Source organism: Fukomys damarensis, unplaced genomic scaffold (genome assembly GCF_012274545.1).
Source record: "Fukomys damarensis isolate Sample0158 unplaced genomic scaffold, DMR_v1.0_HiC HiC_scaffold_19, whole genome shotgun sequence".
NCBI classification, from domain to species: domain Eukaryota; kingdom Metazoa; phylum Chordata; class Mammalia; order Rodentia; family Bathyergidae; genus Fukomys; species Fukomys damarensis.
In genome coordinates this window covers 21,886,057-21,904,932 of record NW_022900931.1, presented here as the reverse complement: position 1 = coordinate 21,904,932, position 18,876 = coordinate 21,886,057, and the positions used below count along the sequence as shown (strand labels likewise).

Below are 18,876 nucleotides of genomic sequence, written 5' to 3'. Positions count from 1 at the left end.
CGCGTAGTGTCATATATCTGCCATTATGGTGCCTTTCAGGATAATATCCTCCCAACCCTCTGTGCTTTACCTGTTCATCTCTCCCCATTGAGCCCCGGGTCCCTGGCAAGCGTTGATCTTTTTACTGTCTCAGTAGGTTGCCTTTTGTAGAACATCGTAAAGGGGAATCATATAGTTTAAAACTGTTTTAGACTGTCTTCTTTGATTTAGAAATGTATATTTGTTTCTTCCATACTCTTCTGTAGTTTAATACCTCACTTCTTCTCAGTATAACAGCACATTGCATCGATATACTACAGTTAGCTTGTCTATGGGCAATTATAAATACAGCCATTATAACCATTTGCTTGCAGGCTTTGAGCCCATTTCCTTTTTGACTTTAGTAGGAGTGGTTGAATAGGGGATGCTTTTCTCCCGTAGAGAAATTGTGATTGCATCATCTTGAAGCCAGGGGGCGCTGCTGGTCTGAGACCATGTAGCTCCCTTCCTGATCACCTATTTTAAAATAGGAATTTTGGGTTTAGCTTCCCAAATTTGATGCTTGCTCAGGGCTTACTTAGTTCCCAGGTTGCACAGCTAGTACTGGCTTTTGCCTTCTGGGATCTTCATCCTGTGCCCTGTTAGACTGGAGCCTTCTGATCTCATTTCTGGTTAATATTTTTCTGCTTATGAGCGGGAGGATGGGAACCTCTGGGAGTTGTACCCCTCTTTTTAATGAATTCAGAAATGTACTTCAAATAGGTTTATAACTAGAATCTGGTTTTCAGTAGGAGGGTGCTTTCAATTTTAAGTTAGCTATTCTTACAGAATTCCTTGGGAAGAGCTTATTTATGTGGTTAGAAGGATTTAAAAAAATTTTTTGCTGTTATGAGCTTAAATTCTTTGGAACATTAAAAGTGAAATTCTTTTGAGGGCTGTATTCAATTCAGAGATTTCATTTGCTTCTGTGAAGCATTTTGAGATACTGCATTCTGTAACCATATTAAATACAATTTTTGGTTTGGGGCTTTGGGGCCACTTTATTAGTGGAAATTCCAATCCTACCCCGTGAAGGAAAGTGGGGATATCTTTGTATATAGGTGCCTCAGTAGTAACTTTGACCAGAGCCAAGGCCAAGATCTGTACCTCTTGACACTTCTGTAGGCTGCATCTTTGTTTGATTTATCACTGAGGTGTCTGCCTTTGCTTTTACTGGCTTTGTTCCACAGTCTGTCTGTCTGTCTGTATTAGGGACTGAATCCAGCGCCTTTTCACTGAGCTGTATCTCTAGCCCCTTTTAAAATTTTTATTTTGAGACAGGGTCTTGCTAAGTCAACCTGGGCTTGAACTTACAGTCTTTCTCCTTAGCCTCCCAGAATGCTGGGCATACAGGTCTGTGCCACTATGGCTGACTTGTTTAGGGTTTCTAATAATATCTTCCATCTTTCTCAGGATGCAAGCTTTGTCCCCTTTGTGCTGTATGTGTGTGTGATGTTAAAACTCAGAATCCATGTTATTAGTTGTGAACTAAATCCCTTAGGGCCAATAATGAAATAAATGCTTGAATAGTGTGCTGACGTCTTTTGTGTACTTTCATGGTGTGTAAAAGATACGTGAAATATTATGTCTGTCATCTTATATGTGTGAGGTTCTCTGAATGTTATTTTACCGTTTCACCTTGACAGTTCTTAACAGTAAAGAGCTCATCTGTGTTTGGAGCCCATATAATGTCTCCTCATGAAGCTACGGTTGAGGCAGTTTGGACCAAACCGGAACCTCTTTTTCTTCATTGCTGCCATGTTTCTCCAGAGTGGCTCCCTCCTTTAAGACGTTCTGTTTGAAGTGAAACTTTGGACTCTTTCCCATCGTGCTCACCCAGCATCACGCTCACTTGGATTTCTCATTTTCTTTCTTAGAATGTGATATCTAGAATCCGGTCTAATGTTCCAGATGTGGCTCTTGCCCTCCAAGATGGAACACACAGGACAGACACGTATAGTAGCATTCGACAAGACAGACACGGAACTGGTACTGAACCACACAGTAGAGAAAAGGGAGAATCACTGTGGGCTTTTGACTTGTAGAAGGTATGGCACAGGCCTGTTTTGGAGGCTGGAGAGCAGTTAGCTAGCTAATGTTTTCAAAAGAAGTAACAACACCAACTAGGAATAAGCGGTTTGTACTTTAAATGGTTGAGCATTGGGAATCTCTGAAGATTCGTGGGCAGAGAGCTCGGAAAATGGCATCTGGTAGAATCTGGAATGGTTTAGAAGAACAGAAGAGCAAGGTGGGAAACGAATGAAGAGCCTCAGGCTTAAAGTCAGGAGTGAAGTTATGAAAGCATGAGCAAGCAAGATAACACTAGAAATGTACTCAAAGAGGTCACAAGAAGCTTGGATTAATTTAAGGAGAAAAAAAGTGAGAAATTATAAAATCACTAACTTACACACGACCGAATACTTATGTTATGCAATGAAACTACAGCCAAAGATAGGGGCAATGCCTTGTAAACAGGATGGAATATATCACAGTATCAATGGAAACAGTCACTAGTAGGCAGCGTCTGCTCTAGCAGACCATACAAATAATAATTCTTTGTTGTTCTGTAAATCTTACAAAGACTCCAAACATAGGATCATTGGCATGGTTTTAAAACAGCTCATAATGGTCTTTGTGCCTGCTTTCTTACCAGAAGACTAGATAACCTTAATGCGATTCTTCGTCTTGGTAATTAAAGAAATTTAGACATTTCTTTCCTCTTCATTTATAGATTCTGTACAGCATGTGGGCAATAAAGGTGAGTTGTCAGTTTATCTAGCAATATTAACACATCTCAGCATAAGATCCAAAGTTATCCCATTACTCTTACGAATCGATTATAAATAAGGAGGAGAGTGTATGTAGTGGCCATTGCATCCCTGGTGCCTACCATCTGTCCTATCTGTTACCTCCGGCAGTATTTCCCTTTACGAAACTTTCCCTGACATTAAGAAACCGCACCACAATTTCTTTCGCTTAAAAGCTAGAACAGAACAAGTTGACAATGTTAGTAGCAGGAGAAATTACTAATTCATCATGTTCACATATGTGTTGACTTCTAAATATAGAAGGAGAGATTAACTCAAGAAACCAGATCTGAGTGGGTTAAGTCAGGATTGCCCTTGTGTGTTCATCCATCTCTTTATTTAGGCTGGAGAAGCAGGTCATTTGGACACCACAGGGCTCCCAAGAGAATCCCCTGCTCAAGTTACTTATTGTGGCTGTGTATTTTTCTTACAGTGATTTTGCTTCTTTATTTGTATGTATCTATCTCTATCTATCTACCCACTTATATGTGGTTTCCAGATTCTTTTTAAAAAATTACCTATGCTCTCACAATTTAAAGCCTGATGTTTAAACTGTTTATCCAGTTTTTATTTAGAGGACATATAGAACATTTTCAAGTTTTCGAGTTGGTTCTTTTTCATATCTATCCATTGTGGATTCACAGTTGCCTGTTTTTATTTCTGATTTTTTATTCTTTTAATGAATATGTGATTAAGGAGAAAAATTAACTGGGGCAATAAAGTCTCTGAGGATTCACCTTGGGTTGTCCAGTCAGTAAGCTGGCTGAGAATGGGTGTGTGGGGAAGGAATTGCTCTCTTCCAAGGAGCTGCAGACTAACTGCTTCCCACTGGACCTGTGGCTACCGCTCTCATCCCCCACCTGAGAGGGCCAGTTTCTGTCTGCTCCGTAGCTGGTGTTCCCAAGAAGTTGGTATGAACCATAGGCACTGCCTGGTGCCAAAGCAGTTTGTTTGAACCTTCTTTGAGAAGGGTTTTCTCACAATTGCCTTATAAGAAATTACTGTGGGTCTGGGAAGAGCAGTTATTTGGAAATCGAAACCCACACTGGTGCCTGGCAGCGTAACTGGCCCTTCTCTGTTGGCTGATGGGAGATCATGGCCGCTGCTAGTGCTTGGTTTGTAGTCTTTCCTTCCCCAGAAAGCCCACCTTGCCCATGCTGCGGGATGCTATGGAGTCTTCCTTTTCTCTATTACGTGCTGAAACCATGCTGTTCGTCCTTGTTTCCATGGTGGTTTTAAGCACATCTGTTTATAAGTCCTTTTGGTGATTTCCTGATCTTATTTTACTGAGAAATAATAAACTTTTCTTTTTTGAGATTTTGTTTGTCTTTCTTAGTGTTAACGTCCCTTGTAGGCATGTGCATTTTAGCTTGCAGCTTTATCTTCATTGTATTTATGGATTGTTATACTTAATTATTTATAAATTAATGTATTTCTTTTCTCCCTTCCTTCTTGCATCCCTCCATCACTGTTTCTGTTTCTTTCTAGGCGTATCTTCTTTGGTTGTTGGATTTCTATTACTTCCATTATTTCCTAAATGCAAAATCTGTGCTCCAGTCTTTACCTATTGCTTCAGGCCTTCGCTGCATTTGATATAGGGGAAAATGTAACTTCCACCTTGCTAGATGGCAGATACACCAAGTTCAAGTCCCTGAAATCCAGGAGTGAACTCCAAAGGACAGGGTAGTTAAGAGGAGGAAAGGTTTATTGGGGAACAGGAATAGCTCTCAAGAGACAGGACAGGTCCTCTGAAGTCAGGTGGCCACCGAGGCCCATTGTCAGGGGTATTTATTACAGCAAGGTCACAGTGTGGGTATAGTGTGGGTCAGGCCAAAAAACTATAGGATTACAAGTCTAGCCACTTAGCTAATATTGATCGAATAGGGAAGCAGGTCATGTAGCAAGGGGACATGGAAAGAACAAAGGCATTTTGGGGAAGGACTGGGCCCGATGCTCCAGTCATCCACCTAGGTGACTGATGCCTTATCTGGACTTCCTGGACCAGGAGGTGCTAATTGCAGTATAATTCCAAGTTTATCCCTTAGGGAGGCATGGAGACTGGCCCATTGCATCTTTGTCTCGGCCTGGCCTTCTTCAGGTGCGCCTCCAGCCACAAATTTGATGTCTTTATTTTTGAGCTGACTCCCTTGATAGCCCAGTCCCTCTCTGACTGTATTAATTTCTATCTAATATTGCTGCCTATAATATTTTAATGAATCTGGAAAGAGATAATTTCCTCTTGAAGAATACCTTGTAAGAAAGCTCTGCTTTCCAAGTAGGGGCACTTGTTTCTGCCCAGTTGGAAAACTGTTCTACATAAACATTGTTTCTGCCGTGTAATTTACAGTTGATGTGCTGACTCTGTGAGTGAGTGTGTGTGTGTGTGTGTGTGTGTGTGTGTGTGTGTGACTGGGGATTGAACCCAGGGCCTTCTCTTTGAGCTACATTTCCAGCCCTTTTTTATTTTATTTTGAAACAAGGTCTTGCTTAATTACTAAATTGCTGAGGCTGGACTCGAACTTGTGATCCTCGTGCCTCAGCCTCCCAAACTACTGGGATTACAAGCATGAACCATCACACCCAACTGACAAATTGACTTTTGACATCAGTGACCGGTAGAATGCCAAATCCTCATGGCTTGGTATGCAGAGTCAATATGTTTTAACACAAACTTGCTACTAGAACTGACCAGTAAGGAAGGAATGCTATGGTAATGTCATGAAGAACTGTTATTCATTAATATTGGGCAGTTATTTTCTGAATTCTCCTTTTTAGAATCTGTCCTTTTACCTCCATCTTCCTTTTTTGCTTCAGCCACATTGCATAATTTATCTTATTTGTTTATATCACATTACTTATCTCTGAAGGTAGTTGCCAGAGGTAAGGATCAATAAACCCTTTCAATACAACATACATCTTTAAAAAGTTAGTTTTGGTTTTTACCCAAATGTTAGCTTTATATATCTTCATTCTTCTTGGTGGTAATGAAGACTTTTTAAATGTGATGCTTAGATTTCCTGCATTATTATTTGAATTACTTCCTTCATGAGTCTTTTCACTTCTTCTCGTCTGTCCTCATTTAAAATTAATACCATTTTTAGCTTGAACTTAGTATTTCCCTTTGTTTTAATAGTTGCTATCTGACATTGCCCCTCTGCTTTCTCTGTTCACTCTCACTTCAATACAAACTTAGTGAAGATTCGAAGTTCCTCCCCTATATAGTTTACCAGCCAATGTTTTATAAGGTAATAATCCAAGTTGACACATTCAGATCAGACATTTGTCCTTGGATCAGGCATAAACATTTCAGTAATGAATGCTTGGTAGACAGTGAGTGTAAAAGAAAGTACTGATCCCTGTGTCATACACTCTGTATGTACCATGAACTCTTACAGCCTTATCCCAATGATTGGGACTAGGGAAACTTTCACTGTGCATCAGGTATCAGAGAGCCTGAAAGGACTCTATTATGCCACCATTTTATTTCCTGTGCAATGCTTTGTTACGATAAGATGTTCTGTTGGTGAAAGGGTCTTGTCTGTTATTTATACATTTTATATGGTACTGGCAAATTTTTGCTCAAACTTTATATACCATTGATATAATACTCTTCTTGTCTTCTAGTCTCATTTAAAATTAACACTGTTTTAAGCCTGAACTTAGTGCTTCCCTTCTGTTAAGAGACTAGTTGCTATCTGACATCTCCCCCATTCTTCCATATTCACCCTCACTTCAATACAAGCAGTTAGTGAAGATTCTAAGTTCCTACTGTAAGAGGTTTACACAATCAAGACACTAGGATAAAATAGCCATGGTGATACATCCCTGTATTCCTAGCTTCTGGGGAGGCTCAAGCAGTAGGTTTGCTTCAGTCTAGAAGTCAAGGGCCAGCCTGGACAGCATGGTGAGACAATGTTTTTAAAAAACAAAAACAAAAACAAAAACAAAAAAACCTCCTCCATACGACGAGTTCCTGTTGTTTTCTTATGAATTCAATAAGTTTACAGTAAAACACATTTATGATTGATATATTCCCTGCACCTCTAAGAAAGAGGTTGCTCTCTAGGGATGCATATTTTTGTTACCTTATTTGTTGGAAATTCATACAGTAAAGGAGATTCGGGGTGTGTTCTGGGACATCGGATTAAACATCATCAATACTAACCCAAAGGACATCAAAGCAATCAGGAAGCACCAGTTTTTTTCTTGGGACGGAGGGAGATGGAAGCAGGCTTGGGGTAAATGAGGGATGAGTACTTATTCTCTAGTAGGGAGGGGACTGGGGCCGGGGCCCGGGGGAAGTCTAGCACGATGTTATCTGCCAGTAGTGGGACACAGGTTCTTCAGGACCCTGCGGTCTTGATCCCAGCCGCCTTGAGAACCTCCCAGGGAAGCAGAACCATCAGCCAACGATACCATGAGGTCCAAATTACCTTTGCATTGCAAGGGCAGATTGGTACATCTCAGATGATTTTAGACATTCTGAAAGGCCCTGGTATCTTGCAAAATGACTGGTGTACATGACGTTATTCATAGAGCAGGGTTATCATTCAGTGGTCTGAAGGGGATTAGAATCTGAGAGACTAATAAAATCTGAGAGGCTTTGTCTCTGTTGCTTGGTGTCTGAAGTCGGGGGAGGCTTGTTGGCTTGTGATGCCACCGATTGGGCTGAACAGAGGTCAGGAGAAGAGAAGGCTTGCGGTACAGAGGTGAGCGGAGTTGCAGCCTGCTGACTCCACACCTTCTCTGAGGAAGCCCCGCCCCACTGGGGCGGGATCAATAGGAGGCCTGCACCCAGCTATTTTAATCACGCAGCTGCACATGCCGGCTCTACATGGTAGGATTTGGAAAGTTCTATTTTTAAAAGCACAATTGCCCTTCCTTAAATTAAGAAGCTGGATCACCATTAATTGGTGCTGATATTTGGTTTGCCATGTAATCCACGCAACATTATTTTATTTAATTGTGTTTGCTATTGACTGTAAAGCTTACTTGCTCCCCTTCTATTCACTTAAAAAAAAAAAAAGACGATGTGGAGGAACCTCTGTTTCGAAGCAGCATCTCCCTCTTTTCGTCCCTGCCTAGAGTCCTGTTGCCTGCCTAATTTTTCCACTCTTCCTGCTGGCTTGCTTCTGAAACTACTGCTTTATATTATGGTACATACTATGCAATTAAAAATGTAGCTGTTTGTATAAAACTGTCTCATTCAGTTGTTTCGTGTATTCTGTTAGAGGAAATAAATTTAGGTTGTTCAGGTGATAGGCAGCAGTTATAATAGAATACAAGTACTATCAGGGCATGGTATTTATTCTTCCTCACCATTGTCAAAGGATTGTTTGCACATGCGCGATCGGCCTAGCACTGTTCTCCGTGTTATACATTTTTTTTTTCTGGACCTGCTCAGCTCTGGGACTCAGTATAAAAGCCATGTTTTTATATTTTGTACTTTTCTAATCTTTGGTCATTAGAATAAATTTAGGGCATTGATTTTGGACTGAAGTTGTATAGGATATAAAAAATACAGTCAATTTCTTGCTGTTGTGGAGGAAAACTCTTAGAACACCTTTATTTAGAGCATTTTGGGACTAAAAACAACAAAGCTAACTTTAGTTATATCACTTATGTATCTCTGAAATTCCTCTGATCACTGCTTTGGAATTAGCCAGATATTCTATGGATTAATACGTTGTTCAGCTGAATTATTCTCTGAAATTAAAATAGATTGTTTATTGAAATTTCCAGTGCCAGTTTCTTGTGTTGACTGCTGGAAATTTAAAATTAAAATCATCATTCTTCATAATTCCCTTCTTAACCTGGTTTAGCATTATCTATATCTTCCGTTGGGTTCAACTACAGACCATGACTTTTGGTAATTTGGTATATTTTGCCAGAGATTACTTTTCTTAAAATGAGACTGTTGCTTTTTCTTCAGCCCATTGTTTTGGAAAACACAGCGTAAAATATAGGTGCTGAAGCTTTACCTGTCTTTTTAACTGCTTTCTTTAAAATGGACGTGTATTGAAGAGATCTTTTTACCTTAGGAGCTTTGTCATCTTTTAGACATGATAATATCATAATCCTGGTTTGTGGTATAGATTTAGTTTTCTTTAATATTTCTTTATTCCCAGAAAAAATGAAATGGCCTTTAAAAATTCAGCCTCCACTTTTGTGACCAGAAAAAAGAAATTTGATTATATTTTTGGCTTTTGTAATTTCTACTTCTCATCAATAAGTTATTTCGATATCAAAGAGAACCCTATTTGTCTCATTCTGTGACCTCAAGTCTTTCCATCTCAATCAATAGTTTGATTTATCTCAGCCACTTGGACTGACTTTCCATATCTACACTGGTTTTCTTTACATAAATAGCTTAATATTTTCCTCTATAACTTTTTAGGATTTACTTAATATTTAGTGTCTTATGGATAATACTTACCTTCTTTTTTTACAGTTTTCTTAACACAGCAAATCCCCTTTATTTAACACCAATAAAACATAAAATCCATAAACATAAGCAATAAAAAGTACTATATACAGTATTACATATAGCACTGGTCTGGCAATTTCTAAGTAAAGTTGAAGTGATTTAATACCAGATCAAGACTCTCAATTTCTAGGTTTATTATTAATGTTTATTATTAATAAATTGCAGTAATTTTTGCTGAGGCGGAACATTTTTAGGTTAAAATTAATGAAATGGTCTCAATATCTCCACATCTTATTCATTTACAACTATTACTCCAAAAATTTTCATTCTAGAGCCAGGAATTTAGCTCAGTCACCTCCCTCTTTTTAACCTGGAGTGTAGTTGCACCGTTTTCCTTTCACTCTTAGTATTCATTGTGATAGCTGGTGAACTAGCCCTAGAATTTCTATTGGTAAAGCTTGCAAGGCTGTCACTATTTGTTTCTGTTACCTTTTGCAGTTCCAGTTCTATGGAATGAAAAAGACGTATGACTAACAGGTAGAAGGTAGCAATGTCATAAGAAAACAAAGAGAATAGAGTTTAGCCAAAATGGGAATGAGCCAATGAGTCAAATGCTGAAGAGAGTTTTAGGAATTATGAGTCATTGGTATGTAAAGCAACTTTAGGGCAGTTGGCATAGATGATTCTTTTGAGATGATTGGTGTGAGTAGTAATCTGAGAGGCCAGAATGTTTCCCAGGATGGGCTGAATTATTGAAAGTGCACGGAGAATCTCAACTTAACCGTATTTTTAGACACATGAGTGAGTCGGTAGAAGGTAGAAAATGCTTGTGCATAGGAAACGGGGATACAGCAGGAGGATGGGCAGAAGAGATGGACTTTTCAAAATCCAAGCATCAGAAGTTTTATTCTCTGTGACACAGGAAGGAAGGTAGACAGGTTAGTTGGTGATGCTGGACATTTCCAGTTAGAAATGAAGAAATGGTATTTAGAGGAATTTCTGTCTGCTTTACAAGTGGAGCAGGGGTCACCTGCTAAAGTGGTAGTCAGACTGAGAACCTCACACAGTATCTCCAGAAGAGAAGCAAAAGAGGAAAGCAAAAGTGACCCATGAGTGGTGCTGGCTTAAAATGGCTGTGGTCACTTTGAGGCTTGAAGCCCTCATCAGAATTGACTATCGAGGAGAGTATTATTTCTTTGTTGCTTCCTGTTAATTTTGTGATATATCATGGAACACAGTAGCAAAACCAGCTGAGGACAAATGAAATTATAACAACTGGCCTTATGTTTCCTCATTATTTTTTCTTGAGCTTATTCAGGGATCCCTTTTAACTCTGAGAGTCCATCAGTAGTCAGAAATTTAGGGTATTTTTTGACCCAAGTGGAATGTGACAGTCATCCCAAGGGCAATTTTATACTTACTGTAAACCTGCCAGGTAATTGCTTTACCTTTTGCAACATGCAGTGGTAGTCCTTGCCATTTTCTGTGCAGTACATGCTTTTCCTGCTGCATGACCTTTGGCTGAAGCGACTTGCTCAATTGACGAGTCTTCCTCTGCCCACTCATGCATCCCTTATGCTTAACTAGGTAGTTTCTTCCTTTGAAGACCGGGGCTTAAACTTGACCTCACTCATAAAGCTGTCTGAAGCTGCAGTCGATCTCTTTCTTTCAATAGTGAATTCTGCCAGTTCAAATCTTTTTAAAATTTCTCCCTATTTTAAGTAGGCTGTGATTTTCTTGCAAGAGGGAGCATATCTGCCCTGTCTTTTAGATCCATTAACTGTTGTCTTTTATCAATCACATATTAAATCTTAATACTTGCTCTAAAGGGAAGTGTTTGTAATTGGTGAATTTTTTAATACAGTGACCTCAATAGTTTATAGTTAAAAAACACATAACTCCTCATATTTGCTTTTTATTATGGTATTTCAGATGGCGAATGTTACAACGAAGTATTTTTGGCATTTCAGGTACTCTTAATAAGCTTTACTAATGTAGTGATTGCAAATATTATTTTTAGTTCAAGTTTTATTTTCCTGTTCTCATTTTGATGGCTCTGTACATACTTGGTTGGCTCCTGGTTGTGACTCTTGAGGCTGTCATGGTAACTTGGCAAGGAATCCCTGGGTTAAGTTGTCCTTCCCTCCCTTCCCTAAGATGAACTGTTGTGATACGCTTCTCACTTTTTCTTTCTGTACACTTTATCCCCAATGATAAAACTGCATCTTTTATGACTTGGAGTTTTCCTGTTCCTTTTCATGTAGGCAATATAAACTATGCTATGTCTGAAATAATGTACACACACTAGCAGTATGTATAACTGTGAACATTTTAATTTATTAATTATTAATAACAATTTACCTTGTAATTTAGTTCATACTAGGTTGTAATTTATATAGCTCAAGGAATTTTTTATCCAATAAAAAAGCACCCCCAAAACCCCACAAAAACCAACCCCATTCAGGTTGAAAAATGTATTACAAAATAATACCAACTTTAAATTATTTATTGCAAATAATTTATTACAAAGTTATGTATGGCATAAAATTATACATTTGTGTTTATTTTAGGAATCAAACATTTTAAGTCCAGTGCAAGATGGAACAAAGACACCGCAGATCGACAGCAATAAGAGCAATAACTACCGGATTGTGAAGGAGGTCAGTGGGTATAAGATATTTTAACATAGGTTTACATTTGCATGACAAATGCTATTTTGCTTATACTTAAATTGTTATTTTTTGTATTTAATGCTTTCCCCCCCCTTTTTAAAAAAGATTTTGGTTAGGCTGAGTAAACTTTGTGTGCAGAATAAAAAGTGTCGGAATCAACATCAACGGTTACTGAAAAATATGGGGGCCCATTCTGTGGTGTTGGATCTTCTGCAAATACCCTACGAAAAGGTTTGTCCTTAGTCACTTTTTTCTTTATCTTTTTACTTCAATACGATTTCATATGTATAGCAAGGTTGTAAAGAAGCCCCCCACCCTTAGCTATTTGAGAATAAGTCCTTCATCTTTGAGCCCTTAGTGCATATTTCACAGAGACAAGATCAGGGACAGTTACATGTAACCATCTGCTGCCTTCCTCGCCAGGAAAGAGACACAGCTTACTGCCACCCCATCCCAAACACCACTCAGATTTCTCCTGTTGTCCGAGTCAGGTTTTGTGTGACTAAAGATCCGTTTTAGAAACATGCACTGTGTGGTTATCATATCTATTTAAATCTCATGCCAAAAGGCTCAAAACTTTCGCAGATTGCCAGTTACCTTGAAGAATGTCCCCTAATTGGAGTTACCACTTGTTCCTTCATTAATTCTGTAATGTATTTTTGGCATGAACATTACAGAAAGATGCTAAGTTCCTTTCCTTGCCTCCTAGTAGGTGGTACATGGATTTATCCTATTATTAATGATGTCCACTTTGGTCATTTGATTCTCTGCCTGGATCCTCCATTGTGAAGTATTAATTTTTCCTTTGTAAATTACTAAGTACTTTTTGGAGAGAGTCTGTGAAACTAAGTAAATATCCCATTCCTTTTTTTTTGGTATCAGGGATTGAACTCGGATCCTTGCACTTGCAAAGCAGGTGGCAGAACCACTGAGCTAAATCCCCAGCTCTATCCCATTCTTTATCCAACTTTCAATTCATTCACTTATTATTTTCAATATGGACACGTGGATGCTAGTTTTATTCAATAGGTTATAATAGGTTTCCATTGTAATTTATTTTCTCAGATTATCCCAGATTTGACCAATGAAGCCCCTTAAAGCTAGATTTCCTATCTTGTAATATTCCCTTTTCCTTCCGTGTGTGCTTTCTTGCTTTCTGGAACAATACAATATTGCAGACTCAACTTGTTTTCTTCCGGCTCTGACACAGTTTGTCAGGAAGTCCATGTTCCATTTGGGCAGAGTGCTGTCTAGAAAGAGAGTTCTAAGAATTGAGTATGCTTATTGTTGTCAGGGAGTTACCCCTCCTGGTCCTCTAAATAGACAAAGGCAGGGAATATGCGTGTGCGTGTGTGTGTGTGTGTGTGTGTGTGTGTGTGTGTACATATGCACACACATACACATAAATGCATACACAGTATATACAGTTACATTTATTTTCTTATCTACCTATGCATTATTGAAAGCCATGGTTTTATACCAAGAGCTCTAATTTCAAAACCATGGGACTCATTTTAGTTTCTCCTTTCCTGTCTATACTGCATGTCCATTCCCTAATGCTGGGAGATTTGCCCTCCCGTTACCTGCAGGATAGCTATTTGTCTATCAATATCTTGTGTAAAACTGCACTGTAGTCTTCTGTCACACTACTGTCATGCCTCTGTGGGTACCTTCACACCCTAGAGTCTTGGAGCCTCTGGGAGGGTGGCCCTTGACCCTCCTTTGGGTGCCAGCACACCCGGCCACCTTTCTCTAAGGATGCTCACCCCATCTGGACTTTTCATTGGTTTGCCTGCCCCCTTCCCAACATGGTTACTTTTAATTTATGTAAAATTGTAAGTTACACCATTCCTAAACTGGTGTAATTCAAGCTTTGGCAGAGAACACAATAGAAGAGTTACTGAAAGACCACAAAAGATATTAAATCCTTAGCATTTATTGTCCAAATTACTTTTCCTGATTTTATAACATGGAAATGGGCACAGAATCCATTCTCCTCTTCACGTAATATAACTGAAGCACCGAGGATATTGATCCTACTTTCATCTTGTCTCCGTGCTTGTTTTTAATAACTAGATTGTTCAGAAACAAAGAATAAGACAGAAGTTCTAAAGAAACATGACTTCAGTAGCCCTGATGATGTTCTTCAGTGGCCAGTGTTGGGTGGGAATCAGGCATTTCTGTGGTTGAAGTATTTTTATAGTTTTCTAACTATTTCTCAATTATCCAGGTAAAAGAGCTCCTAGATTTTGAAATAAAAGATTCCCAGTTTTGGGGTTATGGATGGAGGGGTTTTTCCCTATTTAGTAGCCTATTTCAGTGATGGTGACACTTTTAGAGCTTTCAGTGCTAACAAATAGCACACGAGCCATAGGTTCGCCATCCTTGGTCTATTTAATTTATTCCTATTTTAAATATGAAGAAATGGTCTATTAGTGACTACAGGCTTCTTGTTTAGTTATAGTGGCATCACCTATAAACTGTTACATTAGAAAAAAATGTTTAATTCATTGAATATAGTCTAGCACTCAAAGCATGAGTCCCTTTGGGAAGTTTGACATGGACTACATGAAAAATAATGATAATCATCTGTACATGAGAATTTTAGATCATTTAAGTGATGTTAAACTTCCACCTTTTTGAGAAGAGAGTTTTTCATTCTCTCTGAGTTAATTTTAAGGCCTACATTTCTTTTGAGGTTCCTGTAAGCAAATGGGTGGCATTTGGTAGGACCTTGGAAATTGACGGTGGAGGGGAAAGGCAATGTGTGCTAAGAGGAAGACAATAAGAAGAAGGGAAAAAGAGGAGGGGAGACAGTAAAGAAAAAAAGAATAAAAGGAAGGAAGCACAGAGGAGGTGTGAGGTAAGGCAGGGGAGGAGGAGCTTGCTGTGCCCAGAGATGTGGTAGACAGTCACAAGACTGGGAGAAAGGATCTGCTGTGAATCAGTAGGAATAAATGTGAGAAAAAAATAGAGAGGCCGATCAAAATCTAGAATGCGGGGAAGAAAAACAGCATGGAAATAGAAAGGGGAGGCAGAGAAAAAGTGTATATTGTAAGAGGACATATTTCTCGATAGTATTTATACTTAGGTCTGTTTCGCTGTATCACGTGCTGCTCTGTTGACTTGTAGAACGATGAAAAGATGAATGAAGTGATGAATCTGGCCCACACATTCCTCCAGAATTTTTGCCGGGGAAATCCACAGAATCAAGTTCTTCTTCATAAACATCTGAATTTGTTTTTAAATCCTGGTGTAAGTATTCTCATGACCACTGATATTTATAGTAAAGTGTGCATAAAATTTATTTTGGTAGCATTGATAGAATTTTATTAATCTTTTATTAATAGAATTTTTCTAATCTTTCTAATCTTGACCATCTCATTTTTTCCTTATAGAAATTTCCTTTTAAAAATTATTTTTATTTCCATTAAGAACACTTTTAAAATTACACTAATTTCATATGTTAGTGGCAATGTCATTTATATGTATATAGTTTAATGTTACAAAAACAATATGGCCAAACATGGAATTAAGTTGTTGATACAGTAAATAAGATAAACATGGAAAACTCAAGTATGAAGTTAACTCTGGTCTGTTAAATGCATTTAAGCAGATCTTAAGGAAGAACTAATGTTGAATAATAAATAATGAAACCAATCTGAAGAACACTGATTTTGTAAATGGTGCGGGGAGTAGAGGGCTAGAAGGGAAGGAAAGCGAATGGGGACAAAACAAGAACCACGATATGTCTTGTACAGTTACAAATTCCCAATGATGGATGTAATCATAATGTGTACCTAAAATGCACCAATTAACTTAATGGAATAATAATTAAAGAACATTGCTGCTTACATGTTGTACTTCGAGAGTGTAAGCTCTTTTCTATACTAAATTCCCTTGTGAGTTAAATTTCTTTTAATGGTTATTGACTTCACTGCATACTCTGGAAGGCACACACAGATAATGCACTGTGGCTTTGTATCAATTATAAAGATGATCACAACCAGGGAACTGAGTCTGAGTTCTGTAGAATAGAAAATTGATCTTGTCATCATTACAAGGGCACGTTCCTCCCTCTGCCTAGCTCCTTGAAGCAGAGACCATGCGGTACATCTTCATGAACAATTACCATCTGTGCAATGAGATCAGTGAGAGAGTCGTGCAGCATTTTGTGCATTGCATCGAGACACACGGCCGCCATGTGGAGTACCTGAGGTTTCTGCAAACAATTGTGAAAGCAGATGGTAAATATGTGAAGAAATGCCAGGATATGGTCATGACAGAGGTATGTTCTCAGTTTGCATTTTATCTGCTTCCCATGAACAGTGTGCTCAAATATGTATTTTCTATTAATTAGAAAAAAACCGTAACATAGGTTTGGAAAATTATTTAAATGAATTATGACTACTGAAGCATAACTATATTTCTCTCTAGTCTACTGGAACAACATGTGTAACTTGAGCTTATGATTTTCTAAGTTTTTTCTTTTTATCCATCATGAATTTGGGTATTGCTGAATAATGGGTAAAATCTTATGATTTCATATGAGCATTTGAAGTTAAAGAGGCAAACATGTTATGTTTTTAAGTTTTCAGTATTACAGCAAAGAGAGAAATTTTCTCGTGCCTTTGTTGCTCGGTTTCTGACTTACAGAATGGGTGTCCTTTGCCGTTGTATGCTAGGGTTTTGAAGGGACCCAAAATAATGAATGCAAACTACTCACCTGTACTTTATTCCAATAGATAGAAACTTGCTATTCAGTTTAAGAATTTATTTTTAAAAATGAGTGATGTACTTTATTTTGCCCCCTTAAATTTTCGTGTTTGACACTGAGTAAGATTTACGTAATGAATAAGTTTTGAGGAACCAAACTGGATGCCCTGGGGCCTAGGGGCCCAAGGACCCCCCTGGGTGAACCACTCCTCTATGGTGGAATGTCTTTCCAGGGGCCTGTGTGGATTAAGCAGCTTCCACTCACAGTCACACAGTAGACTGTGTTGGTGTGGGGACATTTTCATAATTATCTGCCTTTATTTTGGGAATGGAAGAGTTTACATTGATTCAGTGTCAAGTCCTCCTGCCATTTAGAAATCTTAACATGAACTCAGCTTAGGGCTTTAAAGTTTTACAGGTATATTCTTATTATTAACATTGTAAGGAACATTACAGTAAACTTATAAAGTTTACCTTTCTTAGATGTATATTTGCATTTACACTAGTTCCTGATTGTATATAAATGTGTGGGAGCTAATTTGATTTTTATATTCTGATCACTAAGGAAAGAATTCAAAAACGATTTTATGTCTTACTCTGAGACACTTTCTCACTATGTTGCTAACCTGTCCAGGCTGGGCTGGACTTTGTGATCCTCCTGCCTCAGTGTCTCAGAATACTGGGATTACAGTTGTGTGTCACCGTGTCCGACTCCTGCCTGGTTTTGACAGTTTTTGTAACAGATCACTTGGCATATGATTATCATCTTTTTGCCATCTTGCCTTGGCATAGCTCTGCATTTGCAATATTGCTTATGGTTTTACAAAGAGATAATACATATTTCCAGGTAGGTCAAGCCTTTGGAAATAATTTTAAGCATGAACATTTGGACTGCTATGTAGAGTCTCTTCTTGTCATTTCAGTTGATAAATGGGGGTGAAGACGTGCTGATATTTTACAATGACAGAGCCTCATTTCCCATCCTTCTCCACATGATGTGTTCAGAGAGAGACCGAGGGGATGACAGTGGCCCCTTAGCCTACCACATCACCCTTGTGGAGTTGCTGGCAGCATGCACAGAGGGGAAAAATGTGTACACGGAAATCAAGTGCAATTCCCTTCTGCCCCTGGACGACATAGTGAGGGTGGTCACTCATGATGACTGCATCCCTGAGGTGAGCCTGGCCAAAGCATAGCAGCCTCACTCTGTCCTTAATGTTGAAAGTTCACCGAAGTACCAGTAGCCCCTCATGGTAACTAACAGTATAATGAGATCAGATATTTAGTCAAGGAATTGTGTTTAGCTCGATGACTCAGAAAATTTAAAGGAACATACAAAGCCTACATTTAGTTCTGTCAGAAGTTAGGGAGGAGGATCAACCTTTTTAAAGTATTGCCAGTTGGTTAACTGGAATCTACTACAGGTGTCTCCTAACTTCTGAACATAACAGTGGGTGAAAACAAAGGCAGGTTTCCTCTTAGACTCTAATATGTTTCTGAGCATCAAACAAGTGCTTCTTAGATGTTGGAATCACTGATGGGAGATGCTAGGATATTTTTGTAGGATCTCATATCAGACACCACAGGTCTATCCTGCCTTTATGAATAGACTCGCTCTTGAAAACATGCTCACGCATTTTGCAGTAATCACACATGCTCTTTCTTTCACCCTCTGTCCTGTTTGGCTCTGATGATAGGAAAAAAAAAATCCTCAGCAGAAACTGGTTGTCTGCCAAAGGGCTCTATTAATGAGGCTTCCAGGAATGTACATTGTAATAATTTCTTTCAATTGTGGTATATTATTGTAAAGTTTATAAACATGTGGTACACTGAAAATATCATGGAACCAAACCTTTTAAATCTCAGTAACATAAAAAGGTGTTAGGGCAGATTAAAAATTTCCAAAAAGTCCTATGTATGGATGGGCTTGAAAGAATATTTTTGAAACTTTGTGGAACTGCTCACACCTCAGTCCAAGGGTCGCACAAACCTTGATGGGTTGGAAACAAAATGGCAGTGAGAGTATGTATAGTTCAGTGAGGAAACCCATAGCTTCTGTCCCTATGTGAGGCGCTGGTCTTGGCTGTGCTTTGTCCCTCACACACTTCCCTCTGAGGACACTGTCCATGTTCACCAAGGTAACCTTTCCTTCTCACCCTTCAGATCTTACTTCTGGGACTGGTGTCTAGAAGAATCCATAGTATGGAACATTTTTTTTTTTTTTTTTTTTTTTTTT

General features: G+C 38.7%; 1 protein-coding gene across 4 annotated transcripts in view; it reads left to right on the top strand.

The window, feature by feature from the left end:
* Positions 1–18,876, top strand: part of Itpr2 (inositol 1,4,5-trisphosphate receptor type 2) — a 416,582-nt gene that overhangs the window by 179,033 nt on the left and 218,673 nt on the right. For all 4 annotated transcript variants that reach the window (XR_004518150.1, XR_004518151.1, XM_010615034.2 and 1 more), the window contains 5 exons: positions 11,823–11,912; positions 12,030–12,155; positions 15,057–15,179; positions 16,012–16,212; positions 17,564–17,815. Coding sequence is in view for 2 of the 4 variants with exons in the window: in XM_010615034.2 (XP_010613336.1) it covers positions 11,823–11,912; positions 12,030–12,155; positions 15,057–15,179; positions 16,012–16,212; positions 17,564–17,815 (792 nt within the window). In the remaining 2 variants the exon portion in view is untranslated. The remainder of the gene's footprint in view (positions 1–11,822; positions 11,913–12,029; positions 12,156–15,056; positions 15,180–16,011; positions 16,213–17,563; positions 17,816–18,876) is intronic.